The 23377-nt window shown below is 38.5% G+C and overlaps 1 protein-coding gene across 1 annotated transcript in view; it reads left to right on the top strand.

Annotated features, from left to right (window-relative positions):
• Positions 1 to 23377, top strand: part of mosmoa (modulator of smoothened a) — a 37410-nt gene that overhangs the window by 5087 nt on the left and 8946 nt on the right. The window contains exon 2 of the mRNA XM_088347072.1: positions 9514 to 9726. Coding sequence (XP_088203198.1) covers positions 9514 to 9726 — 213 coding nt within the window. The remainder of the gene's footprint in view (positions 1 to 9513; positions 9727 to 23377) is intronic.

The following is a 23377-nucleotide window of genomic DNA, read 5'->3' as shown; positions in this document are numbered from 1 at the left end:
GGTACATTTTAATATAAACCAACATTTGAATGTACCAACAGTATTAATATAATCAGAAACAGATGTTGGCTTGTACCCCTTTTGGAATACATATTATCAGTTCAACGTACTTATCAGAGAAGAACCTGGCACCACCATAAGGGTATAGGTACTAAATCAAGCTTGTTAGGCAAGGTGAATCCAAATAAGTAAACCATTTATTTTAGGCTTAAGCATGGCAAATAGCTAAACCTCGGGATTGGCGATCTTTCTTCACTTGTGTTACACAATTCTAGGTTTAAGGGGTAGACCTCGTTTTATTTCTGTTTTCTAACATTTAACAATATGCCTGGCACAGGGTTTGTACGGGTGCTTGAAATCCGCGAAAATGCATGAATTTTAATGTGGTTTCAAGGTTTGACAAGTGCTTGAATTTCAGTTGAAGTGCTTGTAAATGCTTGAAACTGTTGTCATGTTTCCCGGCAGTCTGACTTGATAGTCCGCATTAAATGAAGAAAAGTAAATCAAGTCTGCTTAAAAAGGACGACGACATGCCTGCTCTGGTGACTACGCTTTGCCATTGGATTTTTCCTTTCCTCTTGACTAACGGCAGCTGGTATTAGTTTGTATGGCATTGTCATGCGAAGCATCATCACATAGCACCCAAGAGGACAGGGGAAGAGACCAAGATGTCGGGTTCAAGAGAAATTGGAAAATTGGCTTTGAAAGTGCTTAAAAAGTGCTTGAATTTGGCCATGAAAAAGGTCTATGAACCCTGCTGGCAGCTGTGATTTAATAATTGAAAAATGTCACATATTTTATTTAAAGTCTTTATGGGTAAAATACTGTGTGGGAAGGTCAACATTGTTTACTAAGTGTTGAACCTTTAGGAAAATCAACGTAAGCTATGTTTAAATGTAGGGAAACTCGTTCAAGATTCAAGAAACAATCGGTGCTTCTGTACCATTTAGAATAAGCTGTTTACATGAATAGTGACAAAAGTTAGCCCTGTTTGCATGGGGATAAAGAATAAGGAAGGAGCAAAGCCTCAGTGACATTACTATACAAATAGACATTGTGTCTGCATTTCACTTTTTACAGTACTTTAAATACATCCTTTTTTTTCATGTGACTCACCACCATCAACAAAATACCATAAGCTATTTAATCCTCGCTATAAAAGTGTGTTTTATCACTGCATCTCAGGTGTTTACAAGTTCTGCCCTTACGTTGGTCGCCAGATTTACAATACGTTCTTATAAACTGATAATTTTGGATTTAGTGACAGCAAATAAAAGGGAAATGCCTCGGTGAAAAATACAGATCCACTTGATGCTTGTTCATTGTCAGCCAGATTTAACTTGTATAATTTATTTATGTTTCTATTTTTGTACTACAATTCTTGGGTGTCAAACAATGTAGAAAAGCATGGATGAAAAAGAAATTTAGCATCCAATTAAGGCATAAGATCATGGGTGGCAAACTTATTTTAACTCTGGGGCCACATGATGGAACAAACATTCTCTTGGGGCAGGACTAGTAGATAAGAGAGAAAGAAAAAGATAGAGAAAGAAATAACAAAAAGAGAGGGAGAGAAGAAGAGAGAGGGTAGGACAAAGAAATAGAAAAGTGAGAGAGAGAATGTGCGAAAAAAAGGGCTGAAAGAAATAGTGAGAGAGGGGGAAAAAGAGAGAAGGAAATCCAAAAAGAAATGGATAGAGGGAAGGGGAGAAAGAGAAGGGGAAAGCAAAGCGAGCAAGAGAAAGAGAGAAAAGGAAAACATAAAAGGGGAGCAAAAAAGGTAAAAAAACAGAGAGAGACTAAGAGACAAAGAGGAACAATGAAATAGAAAAAGCGAGGCAGAGAGAGTGAAAGAGTGAGAGAAGAAGAGTGAGAGAAGGAGACAGAGCAACACAAGTACAGCATTTTTGAGAGGCAACTGGCTCTGGCAACATCAAGTGGACATATTTCAACCTGCAGCTCTTTTTTCTCTTGCGCTTCCCTCAGTGTTGCCTCCCTGGCAAGATTCAATCCCTTAGTAGGCCTGATCATGCCCGCGGGCCGCCTGTTTGATACCCCCGCATTAGATAAACTAAATAGGTTAGGGTTTACATAAACAAGAATTTCATTCATGCAAGGAGTAACTCAACCGTCTCAATTGTTTTTATTGACAGATTTGACAGGCCTGTGACAAAGTGCAAAAAGGGACCACCTTTATGTGCAAAACGTCTTGCCATTGTTCTCACATCAGCATGATATCCTTGGCTGATTTCCTGTGCTGACCCATTGTTATAGCAGACAGAATGTGTGATTTTTGGCAAATGATCCACAACTGCCCTCGATATTCACCAGTGTCATTCTGCTGAGTCTCAATAACACCCGAATCATTCTGTAAACTTGTCTGAAAATGGCCAAGTCTTAACCAAGAACAGACTGGCTTTTTCAGTCCAAGATACAACCCAAGATAAGAGGACCAGGTTATTTTAGGAGGAGTAATAATAATGTTATTTTTGTAGGTTTTGTTCTTCCATTTCAGCTGGTCAAAATTTACAGCCTGTAACTTCGCCAGCTTCTCACATCTCCTTTTTTTTTGGGGGGGGGGGGGGGGGGGGGTAGGTGGTGCAATTGTGGATCTTTTTGGTCTAAATGTAGAACTGAATGTTCAGAAATAATGGCTTGGTAACAAACATTTTTGCAGACATGTGGAAGTCAAATAATTTAAATATTTTCACAATAAGCCAGTGTTTTTCAACCAGTGTGCCTAGGCACACTAGTGTGCCGTGAGACCTTGTCTTGTGTGCCGCTGGATTTTGCCCAATTTTATCTTTCCAAAAAATCAGGCCATCCATCCATCCATTGTCTTCCGCTTATCCGGGGTCGGGTCGCGGGGGCAGCAGCCTTAAAAGGGAAAAAAAAATCAGGCCATTATTCAGTATTTTTGCAATCGTCAGACAAGGAACTGTAATAGTCATCCATATCAGTAGGTGGCAGTAGATTTTTATATACTTTTTATATACTAATTATCTGCTCATGAGGTAGCACAGTACATTTAATCACTTAATTTGTTTAACAGAGCGGTTTAAGATTGCACTGTAAAAAATAAAAACATAAATGAAGCACATCATTCTTTTTTATTTTAAGTATCATTTTCTTCTTTTATATACTAATTACCTACTTATGAGGTAGTACAGTGAAATATTTGGCATAACTTAATATTCAAACATGTTCGACGAACGATGTGCCTTGGAACTTTTTTATAAATAAAAGTGTACCTTGGTTCAAAAAGGGTTGAAAAACACTACCCTAAGCAATTTGGCTTAGACATACAGTATTTCTCTAATTTGCAGCAACAACCACTTGAAGGGTATATTCAGTTCCGTCCAATCTCACTTTAAAGAATTATTAAGCACATTAGACCAAGCATGTCCAAAGTCCGGCCTAGGGGCTAGTTAAGCCCATGATCAGGTTTTTACTTGCCTGCTGCTTTTGTCGTAAAATAATCATATGTGGCCCACCAGTACTGTTGCCTGCTGCATAAAATACATTTGTACCCCAAAAAAAATAAAAATAAAATTAAATCACCATTTCACCAGATGATGGCAGTAGCCCTTGGCTTTCTGTGAGAATTTTAGCCCACCCCATTTCCGACTTGGGAACTGTAAATAAAAAAGGCAAGTTTACTGTGAGGGCCGCCGCTTCCAGGACAAATATTTTCACCAAAATCCGAAACAATCTTGCTACCTAGTTAGCCAATAGATTGTGGCTGCTTTCAAATAATATAATAATAAGAGGCACTGCCAGACATGCTGACTACAAAAAGCTAACTGGAAACAAACGCTGTGAAAAAGTGATGCAACTGGAAACTGTTTTAACACCAAAGCTGCACCTTTTCATGGGACCCTGCTAGTCAAATGAAAATGCTTCAAAGGAGAGCTACAAGGTTGTGACGCTAATTGTCAAGCACTGCAAACTTTTCACGGAAGCTGAATTTATTAAAGCCTGTTCAAATATTGCAAAGCTGAATAGTCTGCCCTCACACATTTTAGCTAACCAAATCTGGCCTAACTTCGGAAAACTGGACTCCCCTATATAAGACACTTCATTGTCTGCATCAGTGCTTGACGGTTGCAGTGTGTAGTGATATTCTTCCAGTGCAATGTGACAAAATTAAGGCAGAAGGCATTAAGCTCAGGCGTCAGTCACATGCACCAATCATTGAATCCATTCCTATTACTATCCCTGTCTTTTATTCTTTTTGTATAAGGTCATGACAAGTCACAGTTATTTGTAAAGCTGTTAATCACAAAGTTTTAGAAGGATGCACAGACCACCATTACAAGATCCTTTGTTCTGAGACTAACATGAGGGCAAGGGAAAACTAAAAAACATCAGCATGAGAAAATTTAAGAAACCTTGTCAGGGGGCCACACATAAAGTAATCCCCCTTCCAGGATGACCAGGCTGTTGCAATGGCATAAACAGACAATACATAGTCATCATCTAGTGTTTCCCATAGAATTTTGTAGGACCCAGGTGGGTGGACATCCTAGGGGGGTCCAGAGGCGTGCCCTGGGGCGTACCTAGGGACGTTCCTAGGGGCATGCTTACACTAGTTATGAAAGGCAATAAAACAGCAGACAAGTCACACCCACAAATCATGGTAAATGCCAAAAAAAACAATCTGCTCGTCAACTATTCACTCTTGCTTTACTTATATATATTGTTTGCAGTCCATCAAATTGTACCCTTAGAGGTGGATCTCCTATTCAGACCAGTTTGAATTTCGTTTTACAGAGGTTTTTAATACATTATTAAAAGTCATCATTTGGCCTTCTTTGTTTTACTAGACCCATTTTTGAAAGAATTCATTTTTAGTGCTGCTTTGCAAATGCTTTGACTCATAACAAATGCCTTTAGTGTTACAGTTGTTAATATTTTAGCGCGAATCGAGATGCTCGGTGGAAAAAGACAATTTTCAACAACCCTGAGTTAGGTATTAAATTAAATGAGGTTCAATGTTAGTGCACGGCGTTAAAGCCCATATCACTAGCACTAAAATGGCTGCTGTTCTTACTTGCCACCACACGTTTCTGGAGCTTGTTTTATTCAAAATTCATAAAAAAGCAGTGTCCTCAATGCCCCGCTAATGATTTCTGTCGCCATTGTGAACAGGAGCAGTTACTGTGGTCATTCCCTTTCATTCTGACCAATTCACGGGGACCAGAAACACTATATTTTCAATCAATGTGAGTTAATTGCAGGGCAGCAATACACAAATGAGGGACAAAATTTTGCTGCCCTTATAATCAAGAATTGTGTTCAAACGAGCAGCAGGATAGTAACATAGGCCATGTCTTTAGCGTAATTCGTATGAATGTTGTCAGACCTGGTTATTAACGATATCCACGCATGTGATTAATCAGTAGCCATTGACTTAGTTTGTATTCAGGCAATAACCCGTTTAAAACCAGAAACGTGTGGACTGTCCCCCTTTCCTCACCTGACGAACTGTGCCTTTGCTCGCTGTGGCGAGACCACAGAAAATTGTGAAGGTCTCTTTCCAGCCCAGACATTCTATGTTTGAACTGTTGCCCTTAGGTAGACAATAATGGGTCAATAAGTCGAGAACTAACATTTTTTTTTTTTTTAACTTCTACGCAACTGCAATCATCACCCTCAATGTTGCAAAATAAAGTACTGGTTTGACCACACTATACACAATATTGGTATTGTGTGATAATGCCAAGTGATGATTAAGTCCTTAAGTTTTTTTTCAAATATTATTTATGTTAATATTATCACCCCTTACTTATTATTACATTATGTATTTTCAATGTGCATGCAGTAAGAAGCAGTTTTGTTTTACAAAAATTATGCATTGCTTGGGTGGCAATAAAATTTTGAATTCAATTGAATACATTTGCTGAAATATTTGTCACTTATTCATACAATATGGTGAAAACTAGCTCAATTGTTTTCTGGATTATTAATGATGAGTATTATGTGGTTAACAACACTTGTTTACTGCAGTTGGTAACTAGTGGTAAAGTATGGCATTTAAAGGAGGGGTGCATCGTTTACATTGTTCTTAAAAAGTTGAAATCTAGATTTTTTTCTGTTGAGTATGTGTTAACAATGCCCAACTGAAATAAAAAAAGCCCATATTCGTTATTTTCCACTATCATTCCTGCTTTTATCTTACAAAGATGGCGGAACACATTACAGTGTTTCCAATAGAATTTTGTGAGACCCCGATGGGTGGACAGAATAGGGAGGCCCAGGGACGTGGCGGGGTGGCGGCGTACAAAAGTCATGAAAGGCAATGACACAGCAAATAAGTCACACCTACAAAGAAAGCGTGGTAAACGAGATAGGAGTTCAATGCAAAAAAAAAATGCTCGTCATATAATTACTCTAAAAACTACTAGTGTTGTTCCGATGCTGTACTATTTTAAGATATCATATAGGCGAGTAAACAGACCGAATCATAGATATGAATTTTTACATTTAATTCAATTAAACACTCATATCAGTCAGTTAGTAAATCACAGTATTAAATATCATTACTGCTTGTGATTGATGCTATGAAAGAATGCTGGTCCCTCTGATGGTTTACAGGAGGTTATTTCATGCCTGCCGACTTCAGCCAATATTAGATACGACGAAGCTTGTTCTCAGCCAATCAGAACGTGAGGATGACGACAGCCAGTGAATGCTGATTTAGGTCGTCCATCTTTGTATCACATGTTATCCACAAGCTTGTACAGACGCTCCCCTACTTACGACTATTCCACTTGCATAAAACGGTAGAAACGAAAAAAAAAATTTCGGGATGTCAAAAAATATCCGTACATTGTTGTAAGTTAGATTTTGTATTGTGTGCATATTTTTCCGAGTAGAGGACAGTACTGTCGTGCTTCTTTCTGCCGCTACCGGCGTGTGGTGTTCTTTGAGGTCACCCAGTATCCACCCGGAAGTGAAAAAATCCACTTCTTCTTCCTAATTCCTATGTAAACATCTCTCCTTCACCTGCTCGTAATCCCACCGCTGCTACCAATGTAGCGTGTCGTTTTGTGTGGGTAATGGATTGCTCCTCGTACATGAAAATAATACTCAGAAACACTTACGATCTCTTTGTAAACACACCAAACGCTCTCCAAAACTAAACTCTCGCGCTCACCTACACTCTCGCACCATAGAATACCTGGAAACACCTTACAAAATTCCGGAATGTGTTGGTTCAGTCATAGGTTATGAACTTATAAAGTTATGTGCAAAGACAGCCTAAAGAAAACTTTGCCTCTTTTATAGCATTAGGCGCCAAGACATAGGTCCCCTCACTCTTATCTGAAACTCATTAAGGTCTTTTAGAAGGGAAAACAATAGGGTGTACATACCCTGCTTTTAGAATTAAGATCGAGCCCCCCCAAAAAAATCAGCCCGACCCGACCTCAGTCGCGAGTATATAAACCCGAAGTCGCCCAAAACTGGACAGATTAGTTTGATTTCATAAACGAGCCCAAAACAAGCCCGAAGCTTTGATTTGCCGCCAAAGTGAACGCAAAGCTTTACTCCGGCAGTACGTACTTCTGCGCCAAACTGTGCGGTTTGGCTGAACCACTCAGCTTGGGGTTTCCTTGGGGCCGAGTCCCTCACATGCAAAGGAGATTGCATAGGATGTCAGTTTGTTATTTTGACTATTATACCTCACTTCTGTTTGATATTTTGATGTCACAGTGTCCTTAGGCAAGACACTGAGGGTAGGCGCGTTGCATGGCTGCCTCTGGCTATTGATGTATGTGTGTGTGTGTCTGAATGGGTGAGTGTCAAGCACATTGTAAAGCGCTTTGGGAGTTCTCCAGTGACTTGAAAAGCGCTATATAAATGCAGACCATTTACCATTACCACTGCAAGTTCAGCGCCTAAATTAATGGTTTGGCACCAAAGTGCGCATCTCAGTGACACGGAGCGAACGAAAGTGAAACTGAACAAAATTCATCCCTAGTAAAAACCCCAATGACTAATCGATTATAGTTTTTTTCTATAAATGTCACACAATTGCATCTCAGGACACATTGTCATACCTGACGCCTTGTTATTTGTCTACATTCGGTAATTACTTGTGGCAGATAACCCCTGAATTGAAAGCGCGAGCAGACATCAAGTGTTCACTGCACTAATCTGCTTATGCTTAGTCAGGTAGAAATTCTCCTTGAGGCGGAGCCTTATTGAATTCCGTCATCTGGAGTGGCTGCACCAATGTCAGCAGAGCTTGTATCTGCTCTGACTGCTGACACTTTGCTATGATGCCTCTCTTCCTCATTTTGCTACCCCGGGGCCATACATTTGCCCGTCTGGTCGGATGAAGTAATAATCTTGTATTAATTTGAAGTGTCTTTTTTAGTTTTAAATGTGCAAGATCATGACAGAATGAAAAGCTACTCCTGATTAAGTTTTTATCCAGGAGAAACCGTGGGATCTTTTTTTCCAATTTGAATGGAAACATTAATGCTCGTTTCAGTGCCCTTCAGGGGTCGGTGTTTGCAGGTAGCGCCTTGCTAGCTAGCCGTTTGTTGTACCGGCTCGCTGTTTGTTGAAAGTCCGCTAGCACTCGTTTGGGACTGAATTGTTTTTCCTTCAGCGTACTGTTTTGAATGGCAACATAAGTTTGTGGTGTAGCCCATCTTGGTTTATCGCATGTTGTCGGCAAAGTTAGCACTGCATGTTGCTGCTCTGATTGTTTGTTTTTTAGTTTTTTTTTTATCAAACTTGGAATTAGCCAAAATACCTCTAAACAACTCTCCTGTCTGCGAATCTTTCAGCATACTTTGATTGAGTACGTTGGGTGTCCTTCATCTCTTCATCACTCATTTTGACCTTGTTGTAGTCCTTTCGCTTCCTCTGTGTGAGCTGCTATTCCTGCGAAATGATTGCCTGAGCTTCTGGTGGTAATTACAGTTAAAAGTATCGGCTTTTATCAAACATATTTATTGTTTATCGTGGCAAAAAAAAATATCATGTTAATTATCGTTATCGTTTTATCGCCCAGGCCTACCTCACTGTGTAAATCAAACAAATACCTTTGTCATCTTTTTTCAAAACATGCCTTGTATGAACAAGTCATGAGAAATTTCTAGTTTCCAAGAATGATCAGTCGAACCCTACAGTTAAATATCAATGAGCATGATAGCCTTAGTTTCTTGGGCATGTATATGTAAATAGATCCATATTACCTGAATAGCCACTCTTTAACAAATTAAAGAAGCCTTTACATTCTTGTCAAGCCTGTTCAAATTTTGTATAGTTTTTCAGCACGCAAGTGACATTCCCTCTTGAGGTTCATCTCACTATTATCCAAAGAAATTCCCTGAAATTTGTGAGATGCTGTTCATTTTAATTATTTTCGGTTCTCTGCTATAGACTCAGTCGAGAGGTTACTTACTATGGGACATTATAACGTATCATAGATGAACAGGTTGCAGAACTGTTTATACTTCAGGTGAGTTAAATAAAGAATTTAATTTTTTCTTGCAGGTGCCCTCACAGTTGGTCTTGTCCGCCAATGTCAGACCATCCACGGGCGGGACCGAACTTGCATCCCTCCACGATTGCCCCCTGAGTGGGTCACCACCCTTTTCTTTATAATCATGGGCATCATCTCACTCACTGTCACCTGCGGACTCCTCGTGGCATCTCACTGGCGCCGAGAAGCCACCAAGTACGCCCGTTGGATCGCCTTCACTGGCAGTAAGTTAGCTGCACAATGAGAGATGATGTTTATTTGCAAGACTCGATGCCAGCACATTCACCCCGAAGGTTTTCTTATTTTTCTTCTGTGTCTATCTCGAGTCTACCATAACACATGCAGGGTTGGGGAGTAACAGAATAGATGTAACAGCATTACGTAATTAGCATGATTTTTTTTTTTTATTCCGATATTTACAGAAAAAAGATTTCATCAAACTACAGATACACGTAGTTAGAATAAGAATTACTTTGCAGGATTACAATTTTAATTGTGTAATAATTTTTAATCACTGACACAAGAGAGACAGAGAGAGATTGGGTTTATACACGACGTGCGCGAGGCAGCTAGGCCGCAAAGTTGCTCGCTAGTGATGCGTTCAGGGACATTTAGTAAATTTCATTGATTATCTTTTTTAAATTTTCAGGTAATAGTTGTTCAAAATCCACCATTTGCTCACTTTTGCCAAATTCGCCTAACATGCGAAAGGTCCCCATTTCAAGACTGGGTGGAAACATTTGTTGGCCTGGAGAGGGATGGGCGCCACTAGATTGTTCTTGCCCAAGATACACCACAGGAAAATGGTGCTCCTGTGACCGTAATGGTTAAGAGAACCCACTTATTGCTTAAAATAATTAACTTAGCCTATAAATCTGAATATTTTTAAAAGGTTTGGTATCCCCACTTCAAACAATTAAAAAATAAAAGTGGAAATTTCAAAAGTAAACATTCAGTGGGTTTTTTTTGTTGTTGTTTTTTTTTTTGCTTTATAAACTATACAGACGCTCCCCTACCTACGACCATTCGAGTTATGAAAATCGGTAGGTTCAAACATTTTTGGGGGAAGTCGAAAAATACTTGGATATTGCTGTAAGTTAGATTTTGTATTGTGTGCATCTTTTTCAGAGTACAGGACATTAATGTAGTGCTTCTTTCCGCCGCTACCGGCGTGTGACTCTGTGAGAGGTCACTGAGCATCCACCCTGAAGAAGAAATCCACTTCCTCTTCCTAGTTCGTGTATAAACATACTGTACTTAAATCTCCAGCGTGCTAAGAACTTTAACATTTTTATTGTTTAATATCTCGTGCATTCATTCGATATGGTTGGTGTAAAGTGTAGAGATGAGGTGAGCTGTTTCTTTTGAAATGAAAGTGGAATAAGAAAGCTTGATGCGGTTGAGAAAATGGTTGGATCACTTTTTTTCGGCCACTTTCTACCACAGTGGAGGGTGTCTTCTAACTCTTGAAGTTCATCTTCCAAAAGTAAGTTAAACTTAACTTTATTTATCTTTATCGAGCATATTATTTTATGATTTTTTTTTTTTTGGTATGAAACAATAAAAGTTACTTATACACGCTTTAAACATTCTTATATAAACCTTAAACATACATTCCATACAAAATGTAGCACTGAAGCAACTTACAAACAAATTCAACTTATGAACGATCGTCCGAAACCTCGTTCGTAAGTATGGCAGAGTCTCTACTACGTTGTTAAAATTTGAGAACTTTTTTGTAGAACAGATCCTGGTGTGAGTGAGTGAGTTGTATGTCTCTGTGTACCCTGCAACTGGCTAGCAAGAGGTTCAGGGTGTCCCCTGCCCACTGCCCAAAGATAGCTGGGATGGGCTCCAGCACCCCTGCGACCCTATTGAAGATAACCTGTGCAGATAATGAATGAATGTATGAATGATCTTGGTGTCTTCCAATCCCTTTTTAAGGTTACCTTGTTCATTAATGCTAAACACAGTTTAGTAATTTTATTTAATATTGTTTTTGTCTGTTATTTGCACATTTCGTATTGGAGTAATCCAAAAATAATCCAGTAATATTACTTCAATATTATGGTATCTGAATTTCATTACTGATTACATTTTTCAACAGATAGTTAGTAACTGTATTGGATTACATTTTCAAATAAATCCTCCCAACCCTGAACACATCCCTTACAAAACTGTCTGGGCTAATTTAATATTGAATTCTCTCACTGGAATTTGAGCCACTGTTTTCTTCTCAGAAGAAAATACTGTTATTTATTTTCAAGGTCTGTTTGCGTGAACGTTCCACTTTTGTTAATTTCCAAACAGAAACCTAGAATGGATTCTATTCTTCATCTTGTTCTTTGACAGAACCATATTCATCAGTCTGAGTGGGTGTTGAATGGTCGCTGAGAGAATATATTGTCAGGAGCACGCCTAAACAAACGACGCTATGACAGAACTTTGAATGCAACCGTTGTATTATTAGAGACTCTTGGATGCATTTTTTTTCCTGACGCCTGTGTTCTGTGGCTTTGACAGGGACGGATATCTTCCCTTACAATGTGGGTGACAAATGAAAAATACATTAAAAAGTCATTTTTTCTCCCCGTTCTACATAAAGTATCTGACAAATGACAATATTTGCTGCATCAGTTTGAAGGCATTCATTCATCAGTGTTTTTTTTTTTCCACGAGTGAGTTTTTTACTTTGGACCAATCACTCAGTTGTACGCAGATACTTGCTATGCTAAGGAATATTAAAAAACTTGATTTTGTTTTAACAGTCTAGCTCATTACGGCATTAATCCAGATCTCAGTAACTGGTAACAGCCAACAATTGCTTATATTGTCAGGTTACATTAGCAAATATCCTATAAGACTCACATACTCTCATGTTTTTTTTTTAATGAAAAGGACACTACATCCACTTATCTTATATGTGAAGTAAAAGAGACCAGTAATCTGCTCATAAAAATATAAATGTAATGGCCATTCATCCACGAAAAGTAATGCATCGCAACTAAACGTAAGAGCCTGGGCCTGAACCCGGCCCGTATTTCACGCTTAAAATATTAATCATTAAGTCGGGCTGATCGGGCTTCTCTCCCACCGTTTTTTTTACCCCCCCATCGTGGAGGATCTACACAGCATGCACTTTCTTTTACTCATGGGATTATTTACATAAAGAAAATGCTTACCAAACTATCAGTTTAACTCAAAATCACTAAATCCAAAGAAATTTTCCTTCTCGGTGTTGGGGTAAAAGACACGTCCCTCACGTCAGACATCATTTCTACTTTTTGCCAATAGCTTACAAGCTTTACAAACTTCTCATCTCATCTCATTAGCTGCACCGCTTATCCTCAGTAGGGTCGCGGGGGTACTGGAGCCCAGCCCAGCAGTGGGCAGGGGACACCCTGAACTGGTTGCCAGCCAATCGCAGGGCACACAGGGACAGACGACTCGCTCGCTCATTCACACCTAGGGACAATTTGGACTGGCCAATCCACCTGAAATGCATGTCTTTGGAATGTGGGAGGAAACCGGAGTGCCCGGAGGAAACCCACGCAAGCACGGGGAGAACATACAAACTCTGCACAGGAAGTCTGGTAGCTGGATTTGAACCCACACAGGAGGTTCCCAAGACCTTAGAACTGTGCCGCACACGCGCTAACCACTGCGCCGCCGTGCTGCGCTTTACAAACTTCTTTCAAAATTTTAGTAATTCACAGCTTGTAAACTGCAGAATATGATTTTCCTTCCAGTGCCATTTCATTCAGTTTCACTTTCCTTCGCTGCACGTCGCCGAGATGCACATTTCACCGCCAAACCGTTCATTTAGGCGCTGCACTTGCAGTGCACTTTTGATTTGAGGGACTCCGCCCCAAGTCAATTCCAAGCTTCGTAGTTCCGCCAAAACACACAGTTCGGCGCTGAAGTGTGCGGGGCCAGAGTAAAGCTTTGTGTTTACTTTGACGAAAATTTAAAGCTTCGGGTTCATTTCAGGATCGTTTATCAAATCAGGTTAATCAGTCAGGTTCGGGTTTATATACACTCTGGTCGGGTCGAGGCTGAATTTTTTTGGCCCGTTCTTACCCCTTATTGCAACACTTACGATTTAAGAACATAAATAAAACTTCTGGCAAGTATTCAAAGCCAAAAGAAATACTTATTTGTTTGTTTTTTGTTGGTTTACTATAAAAACACATGGAAATGTTAGCTACCGGGGCAGCTGTCGTGTCGTCTGAGCGAATATATAATCTCCATAATTTGTTGCCCAAAGCCCTTCTTTTGAAATTCTACTTTCACATATAAATCCAACTACTTCAAAAGAATCTTTCAGGTAAAAAGCACGGAGATGTAAACTCTTAAATAAATAACTTAAATCCATCTTTTCAAACAACTTCCATGTTTGCACTTCAAACCACACCTTTTCGTTGTGTGTTGCACCGGGTGAGCTGCCGCTGGATCCGTTCATCGACGGCACCTCGTCATCTGACCACGGGATATAATTAAGGGTAGTAATAACTAAAATAAAATCGTTTTTTGTTTAGGTAATATGCCAACACACAATGGCGGCTTTGTTCTAACTCCAGCTAATGCGACGATCCTCTCTGACCAATCGGTGGTCTGCAGTGACTTTAGTCCCGGGACTGTGTTTTGAAACATTGACACAGGTGGTATGAAAAACAGTGGTACCAGGTACTTTTTCATAATGGAAAACCAAAAAAAGGGTGGCGAGCTGGACCATTGTCATTGAAAAGCCCGATGATGTGCCGTCGTGGTACCTACTGTTAGGTCTATTACCTTACCTCTCTGAATAAAACATACAATAAGAGTCAGAGACATTATTATTGCGCATGAGGAGATTGTCAGTTCTCAGCCTGATTCTCATCTGCCCAAAACTTCACCAACTCCCCTTTTTTCCACAGAATTATGGGGGTGGGAAGTCAGGGGAAGGAACAAAAGGGACACTCCATTTGTATACAAGGGAACATAAAACAGAAGAATGCAGCTTTACTCCACAGGCAAATGGTTGATAGGTCTGAACAGGCCACGTTCCTAAAGGGTACTAAAACTTTCTGAATCAAGAAAAATACCATTTGACTGTAAGGGTTCTAAAATTTCTACCCTTTTTATAATTGTTTTAAAAAAAAATCACACCATCTAGTAAACTCGTCTTTCAATGTTCAGTTGTACAATAGTTTTTAAACAAAGCGTTTTTAATCATGATCCTGGACTAGAGGTCAAGCCTGTTTCACGAATGCTCATCATCATCATCGTTGACATTTTTCATCATCAAAGGATACATCTCTGCCACCTGTTCCTTCGTGGGTGAGAAAAGAGAATTAATGAGTTTCGGAATAAGAGCACACAGACAAGAGATACAACTAGATTATTATGGCTGCAAAATGCGGAAATAAAGATCTGAATAACATGCATCAAAGCCTTGTACCTCACGAAAGCATTTAACCATTGGTCCCACGGGGAAGTTTCTACCCAGAGTGGTCCTTCATTTTGCGCTTCATGGTTTGAAGACCCTCAGTTGCTCTTGTCAGGCGCTCATTTAGGCCAGTGGAATTTGGGATTATTGTGCAGCATTTTTCGCAAAACATCATATAAACCCTACCTTTTTGACCAAAAGCACCTCAACCGCCATTCTAGTTTAATAAGCCATTTGGGGTGGGGGGGTAGCAGCAAGTTGGTCTTTAAGGTAAGAGAAACATTCCTTTCTCAAATTAACATTTGGGACGTTGTTGTGGATGTTATTGGACCTATATACGTTTTGTAGGTGATACTGTATTCCATAAAAATATAGGTTCACCTTTGCCAGCAATTTTTTTAGCCAATTTATATTCATCTATCACACCACGAGAAACTCCAATGGCATCGATGTATGTTGGATCACCTTCACCATTCATGTTCAGTTTCATTTCTTTCACCAAACACCTTCTTCAATAGATGAAAATAAACAGTGGATAGAACAATGCTTAAAACAGTGGAACTGGAATTACTTCAAGTACAATATATATCAAATTTATCACGTTTCATGATTGTTTCGCACAGTCTTGAGTTTCAGATTCCTCTAACAGCCACAGCGGCATTTAAAATTCTTCACTGATTTTTAGCCATTTCTAGACTTTGGACGTCTAGCCCCAGCTTTTAAATAGGGCTATTTGCTCGCCAATTCTTTCAGGACAGCAAATATGATCTTTTTCTATCTGACTAATCAACCCAAGTTGACCTTTTGCTATTTTTATACTTGTTGGTGTTGTCAATAAAACTTGAAAATTGCGAGCGGTTCTTTTTTTATCTCACAGCTCATTAAGGGGTCGCATGCTGCTCAGAGTGGCAATAACATCATTACTTTGTTCAACCCGTCTTTGCTTATAAAGGAATTTCCTCATTAGTTTCACATTATATCCTTTGTTTCATTTGTTTATTTATCTTTTTAACAATTGAATTCTATCTGGTCTACCAAACATTTCATTAAGGTGTTAGTTCTTGTACACTTGTAATATTTAACAAAATCAAAATGTTCCATCCAGTTCCCTTTTAATAATTGTTTTATTCTGCCTTTCATTCTCTCCATTTACCCTACTCTTTGTTGATGATAAACGAAATGTTGTTTTAAATTAAAGTGAAACTTTTTTTGTTATAAATTATTTGCCAAATACCATAATATCTATTTTTTTTACTGTTGGTGCAACTTGATGCTCTGTCGGCATCTATGATGACAAGCAATTATTTTCCTCACTTTATTTCTATTCAATAAAATACTTTAAGAAAAATAAGTTGATGGAGGGGCAGCATGGCGTTGCAGTGGTTAGCGCATGTGTAGTACAGTTCTGAGGTCATAAGATCGAACCGACTTTGTGGAGTTTGCATGTTCTCTCCGTGCTTGCGCGGGTTTCCTCCGGGCACTCCAGTTTCTTCCCACATTCCAAAAACATGCATGTCTGGTTAATTGGCCGGTACAAAATTGTCCCTAGGTGTGAATGAGCGAGTGAATTGTCTGTCCCTGTGTGCCCTTCTACTGGCTGGCGACCAGTTCAGGGTGTCCCCTGCCCACTGCCCTAAGATAGCTGGGATGCACTCCAGCACCCCCGCGACCCTACTGAGGATAAGCGGTGCAGACAATAGATGGATGGATGGATGGATGGAAGTTGATGGAGAAATGTTTCCCTTCCATGTATTTATTTTTACTCATGCCTAGAATTACAATTTGAATTATTTCAAGCAAAGATCAAACATGCATTAGAAAAAATGTTTGAGCAGTTATTCAAATCTGAAGTCATACTTGTGCTATTATCCCTCTTGTTGAGACATAGCAATCATTGTGGCTTGAACATTAATGTACATTTTGTTTAAATTAATTTCTTATGGGTGTATATAATTACTTTTTTGTATTATTGTTTCCTTTAGTTGCTCCTTGTTTTGCCAATATTCCTATTTGTCGGGCATTTGTTGCATTATCAGCATGCTTTTAATTATTATAACATTACTGTGACACAGTGCTAAGTTCACCTTCATAATCGACTATTTGTGTAAAAGCTTTTTATAGTCCGGTAATGCTAATTGCTATCGCTCTTGGTTTTTTTTTCCACATAAAGCTTTCCTGAACACCTTGAACATTCTAACAGTAATGTGATTTTAAGGTTTTTAGTATGAATTAAATTCACAAAAGGTGGCAATCTCTCTTTAAAACGTGTCAATGCTCTTTAATGAGATGTTGTCCTGAAAATTTATTTCTAGAACTGTAACAGCCCAATTAAATAACACAATAAAAAATTCATCTTTATGACTTAAGAAAAATCATTCAAATCCCACAAACATTTTTCGTTGTTTAGAACAAAAACTTTTTTTTTCCATTGACCACCGTTGCAGTTCTTATTCTCCCTTCTTTTGAGCCATTGTCAAACAACGGCTCACAATTTCAAGGAAAGGAATGGGGATTTCTCAATAAGTTTATCACTTTTCAAATGATTATGCCACTTTTTTTAAATACTGTATTTCTATGGTCTTAGCCTGGTTTAATTTATAACAATAAATCTATCCATAATCGATCAATTACACCAAATACTGGACTTTTTTTCTAATTAAGATTACGATGTCAGATTTGACTTTTTTTTTTTCAAAAATCTACAAAAACAGCGACACCTTCAAAAATAAACTATGCTACAACAGAAGAACACTGTATTTTACATGTCCATAGTCAATTTTTGTGGGAAATGTGTTCAGGGGTTACCGGCATGGGAGGAGAAACATGGTAAATTGAGGCTCCATTTGTATACAGGGGAACATAAAACAGAAGAGTGCAGTTTTACTCCACATGCAAATGTTTGATAGGTCTTAACCGGTTCCGTCCCCAAAGGGTGATAAAACTCTCTGAAGCAAGAAAAATACCGTACAACTAACTATAAGGGTCTCTGTAATGCTAAATATTTGTAGTTAATTCATCATAAAATACAATAATCTTATCATCTACTTGCTGCAGGAAAATAACGAATTTTATCTTTGCAAAAACGCATGCCAGTGTACAGTATCCTTGCCTCCAGTGATCAGCCGAGTAACTAATATTTATCCATATCAGTAAGCCGCAGCAGATTATCATTTTCTTTGCCCCAGTGTGTAATATTCGACCACTAAATGGCACTTTATTATCTCATACAAAGAAAATCCAGTGCCACAGAACACAGCGTAGACACAAGATGCCAGAGAAACATGGCGGCGGCTCCGAGGTAGGGATTCCGCTATGTAAAAGAAATGAAAAATTCTCAACCTATTATTTTCTATAAAAGATAACAATGTTTTTTTGCCTAGTATTTCCTTAAATATTCAACAATGTTTTTTTTCTTAATGAAACGTTTGTATCAATTGGAGGCACTAAAAATTATACACAGTGCCATTAAATACTAACGATATGGTCAAAATAGCACAGGGAAATATATTTGATAACTGGAATGAAATTGCACTGAAAAAAAAAAAATAAGATAAATCAAATAAAAAGATTGCATACATTTTTTCTGATCTCAATTATTTTGTCACTGTTTTGCTCACAAAACTATAAAGAAAAACGGAAAAATGTCGGAACATAGTAAATAATGTTCCCCAGGGGTCGGGTACCTATGGCTCACGAGCCAAACTGTAAAAAGTGCTGAGATAAATTTCTAATCTTTTTATGAAAACTAGCGACGAGATAGGGGTTGTGTGGTGTCCCCCGTGTTGATTTATCATGTTCAAAATGAAAAATGAGTGTGAACGCATAATGTTCGATGGCCATTTGTCACACGAGTTGCTCCATCTATTCCCAGTTTTAAATGTCATTCATATAAAGAGCAAATCGAAACCAAAACAACAGCGAATGCATGAATAGTTTATTGGTTGTGTGTACGATAGATGGTCTAATGCTCTCTTGTTTTTTTTGGATCACAATCTTATTATTGTCCTTAACTCATTCAGTGCCATAACGTATAAATATGTTTTATTGTTTCTTTTAATTTAAAAAAAAAACGATTCTAAAGGCGTTGACGCTGCTGATCAGTAAGTATCAAGCCCTTGGGAATTTTTCAGTATGATAAATCACCAATGGATGGCGGGAATGGCTCTGATCAGATCTTTGTCCATACATCGAGGAGTCCCCACTTCCGTGTGTTGATTTGCTTTCTCTATCCTCTGATTGTTAGTGGGTGGGCCGCCCCCAAGTGACCAAAACAGTGTGATCACATCACCAGAAACATCAGGCACTGAAAAGTTCTTGGAAAGTTCATGCATAACTTCAGTGTTCTTGCAATAGAATTTTATTTTGCAAGCGAAGTGCCCTTGTGTTTATGGGAAGCGTTGTTTAGATCGAGGGGCTCGAGCCTTTTTCAAACTGAGAGCTACTTTTTTGCTGTTAATTAGTGCACCCAATTTGATATTCATGTCTAAAATAACAAACTAACTTGTCATCCCTATGTTGTTACTATGTTATTACCAGATTAATAATTAGTGTTCACTGGACTCACTCACTAAAGAAATAATTTTACTAGAAAATCATAATGACCCAGCACTGATGGGCTATTTTTAGGTCTGTAGGCACCTCAGCTTTCCCTAGGGGACACCATGGTGCCCGCAGGCACCATGTTGGACACCCATGGTTTGGATATGTAAATTATCACAAATACGAGTGAAAAACAGTACTGAAGTGAAAGTTGTGCTTGAAATGCATCCTTTCACAGCATTTTTTCTTAGTTTTTTTGAAAACGAGTAGAGTATTTTCTAAAAACTTAGCAATGTTCCACTGTTGTTTACTAAACAATGGTAAAAGCTAGAAACATTTTATTTTCTAATGGAAGATGAGTTCAAGCTTCCTTTTGAAATGTCCTATGTCTACAGAGTGTAAAGCCCCTCCATGTGGTCAGTGATGCACTCAGTCACTGATTATGTCTCCTCGCGAATTTATTTACAAAATAACAAGCGGTATAAACATTCACACAAGACCTACTGTTGGTCGTAACTTACACCGTTCACTAGCACACACAGACTGACTTCAAATCACAAAACCTCCGCATCTTTTGCCACAAAAGTAACAGACATTACAATACCTTCAGGATTACATCTTCTTTAGGCGTTTAAAAAGGAGTCAAAATGGCAAGAATAAATGGCCGGCACCCACACTTGCCATTTAAGAGAAACGTCTGGCATTGAATTAACTAAATGTGTGTCCGCAATTTAAAATTCTGCTCCTCTCCACCGCCACCTTCTGGCTTAAAGTCATGATCGCAGCATCAATCAGCTCATTTGTCCAGGACTAATAAACTCTTCCTTTTTCATTTGTTTTGGTGTTTGGCCTTCGGACTGTATTTGGAACAAGCCTTTTCTTACTTTTACCATTTTAAGGCTACACTAACAAACAAAAAAAACAAAAAAAAAAAAAACACTGGGACGACCCAAAAAAAAAAACACTCTTTTCCCCCTCCCTCTTTCCTGCTTCCTAATGAGTTGCGAGTCAACAACGGTGTTAAATGTAAGATAAGCAGTTGGGCGCGTTGGGGAAAAAAATGATAAAGCTTCCTTGAACTCAGTTGGTCATTGTTAACACATACTTTATAAAGGAAATATACTTCTTTCAACTTCTTAAGGGCAGCCTCAAACAACGCACCAAACCCTTACAATAATTTCGCCAGATTGCTTTTTCATAGCATCCATGTACTGTATTCAGGCATAAAGTTGTCGTGTCAGAGCTTTTTTTAGTACGAGTACAGTAATCGCCCAAGGTTGTATCCATGGTTAAATTATTACACCTAGAGGAAAATGCATTCTGTTGCCATGGCATTTGTGAGCAACTCTCTCCCAGCTGTACTGCGAGTGTTCGAGTAAAGTATGTAGTATGTACATTGATTTTCTCACAACATTAAATTGCGAAAATCATTAGAGGTTTGACAGTGAAAAACGGAATAGGTGCAGTCCATTTCTGAGAAGGACACATAGTACAGTTGTTGTTGTCATTTATTCTGAATATGCATTACAAGTACTGCAATGATTTCTGATTACAGTGGAACCTCGGTTTTCGAACGCCTCTCAGTTCGAAAAAAATCGGTTCTCGACCAAAAATTTTGAGAAATTCTTGCTTCGCTTTTCGTTCAATAAATCGGAGTTCAAACGCCGGTACGCTAGGGTGCGATGCTTAGCGGCGTACGGGTGTAGATTGCCCCCACCCCTCGTGAAGAACGGTTATGATGTGCGCGCGCACTTCTTTTTGCTTTCGCTTTAGATATCGGTGAACGGAGTGTTTTAGCCCCTAATTATGCCTCCGAAGAACGTCTGTGCAGGCAGCAAAGTTGCTTCAGGTGAAAAAAGAAGGGTAGTGCGTACAACTATTGTATTTAAGAAAGAAACAATAGCAAAATATGAAGAAGGTGTGCGAGTTTCCGATCTTGCTATACATACAGCATGGCTTCTGCTGAGCACCACAAAGGTAAGAAATCCTATTCATAATTCTTTTCTTTATCCTTTAACCGCTCACCACTTTTTGTGGAGACCTGGGTGCTAAATGACGTGTAAACGACCTGATTTTTTTAGTTGTACACGTTCATGTTAGCGTAATATTTCGTACGGAAGATTACGCTAACGCGAACGTACGATTAGCCTAGGTTAGCTTCATATTTATGTTCATGGTAAGCATTCAGGGTGTTGGAACGGATTAAAAATATTTTACATTACTTTTAATGGCAAAAACGATTTTCGGTGATCGACCAAATCGGTTTTCGAACAGGGTTCTGGAACGGATTATGGTCGAGAACCGAGGTTCCACTGTATTGTCCAACGATTTCTCAAAAACATTGAAAAAAAATAGAAGAAGAAAAATTTGGAAGCTACATAAATCAGAAAACAAAGAGAAAACAAAATACATATTCAGAAAGAAGTGAGCTGAAGCATAGCTTTTTAGCTCTTACCCCTTTACAAAAACAATATATAAAATATATATATATATATATATATATATATATATATATATATATATATATATACTGCATATGTACATATACACGCTGACATACATACATGCACGCAGTCTATATACATGTATATACACAGGCTATATACATGTGTATACACAGGCTACACACAATCATATAAACTCCATCCATCTGCACCGCTAATACTCAGTAGGGTCGTGAGGTTGCTGGAGCCCAACCCAGCTATCTTCGGGCAGTGGGCAGGGGACACCCTCATACAATCATATATGCATACTTACACATACACACACACACATATGTATATATATATATATATATATATATATATATATATATATATATATATACACACACACAGACGCTGCCCAACCACGCGCCCATAGCAGCGGAAAGAAGCACTACAGTAATGTTTTGTACTCGGAAAAAGGTGCACACAATACTAAATCTAACATACAGTAATGTCCGGATATTTTTTGACATCCCAAAATAAATGTTTGTAACTACCGTTTTACTTAAGTCGAGTGGTCGTAAATAGAGAAGAGTATATACATACACTGAATTACACATACCTACCTACCTACCTTTATACGTACCTACCTACCTAGCTCCCCACATACAGACATACAACTAGATCTCTCTGCCTCTCGTTACTGTGTCATATTAATACATAAATCAAATTCACCAGTAATTATTCATGGTCTTTCTCCTTTGTAGCCACTAAGCAACATATGTTTGTACTTTTTCTTGAACTGATGGATATTTTGAATTTGCTTCAGGTCCTCATTGAGATTGTTCCATAGTGTTATATCAGTTATAGATCTACAGAAACTTTTCAATGTTGTTTTTATATTTAAGATTTGAAAGTTTTGTGTCTGGATTTCTAAATATGTGCTGAATGTTTTCTGGTAATAACCTGTTTTTGGCCTTATACAATCAATCTAGACTCAACATTCTATTTTGGCATTTTTAAGGGATGTTAAGGCCGATATGATTTGTTTGTCTTTTCATGTTTGCTGAGCTCTAATTGTGGTGATGAACAACACACATTTTGGCTTCTGATTATGAGAAGGAAAATGTGATATCTGGAGACATATGAGATAAAATACTGAATGTATAGGTTTCACCTTTAATACTAGCAATGGTACTTGGCACAAATGCAGAAAAAGCAATCATTTCGAATAAGCAGCGATTGAACCTATACTTTCCGGGGTAATGTAAGTTGACACTTAACTAAGTAATAGAATTTGAGAGCTGCAATGAGAAATCGCAAGAGACTCCTTAATCTCCTCACTGGCACTCCAATTAAAGCAGCAGCAAGCGGTCCCTGTCAGTTTAGTTCTGTATTATATGGCTTGAGTAGAGGATTTTTCACCAACTACAACCACAAGGGTTTCATTAACCCTCTTGTAATTTAAACAAAGAAGGTAAA

This window comes from Urocampus carinirostris, chromosome 1 (assembly GCF_059441175.1).
Source record: "Urocampus carinirostris isolate Australia breed hairy pipefish chromosome 1, RoL_Ucar_1.0, whole genome shotgun sequence".
NCBI classification, from domain to species: Eukaryota; Metazoa; Chordata; class Actinopteri; order Syngnathiformes; family Syngnathidae; genus Urocampus; species Urocampus carinirostris.
The sequence above is the reverse complement of the archived record's forward strand: the minus strand, read 5'-3'. Positions and strand labels throughout refer to the sequence as shown.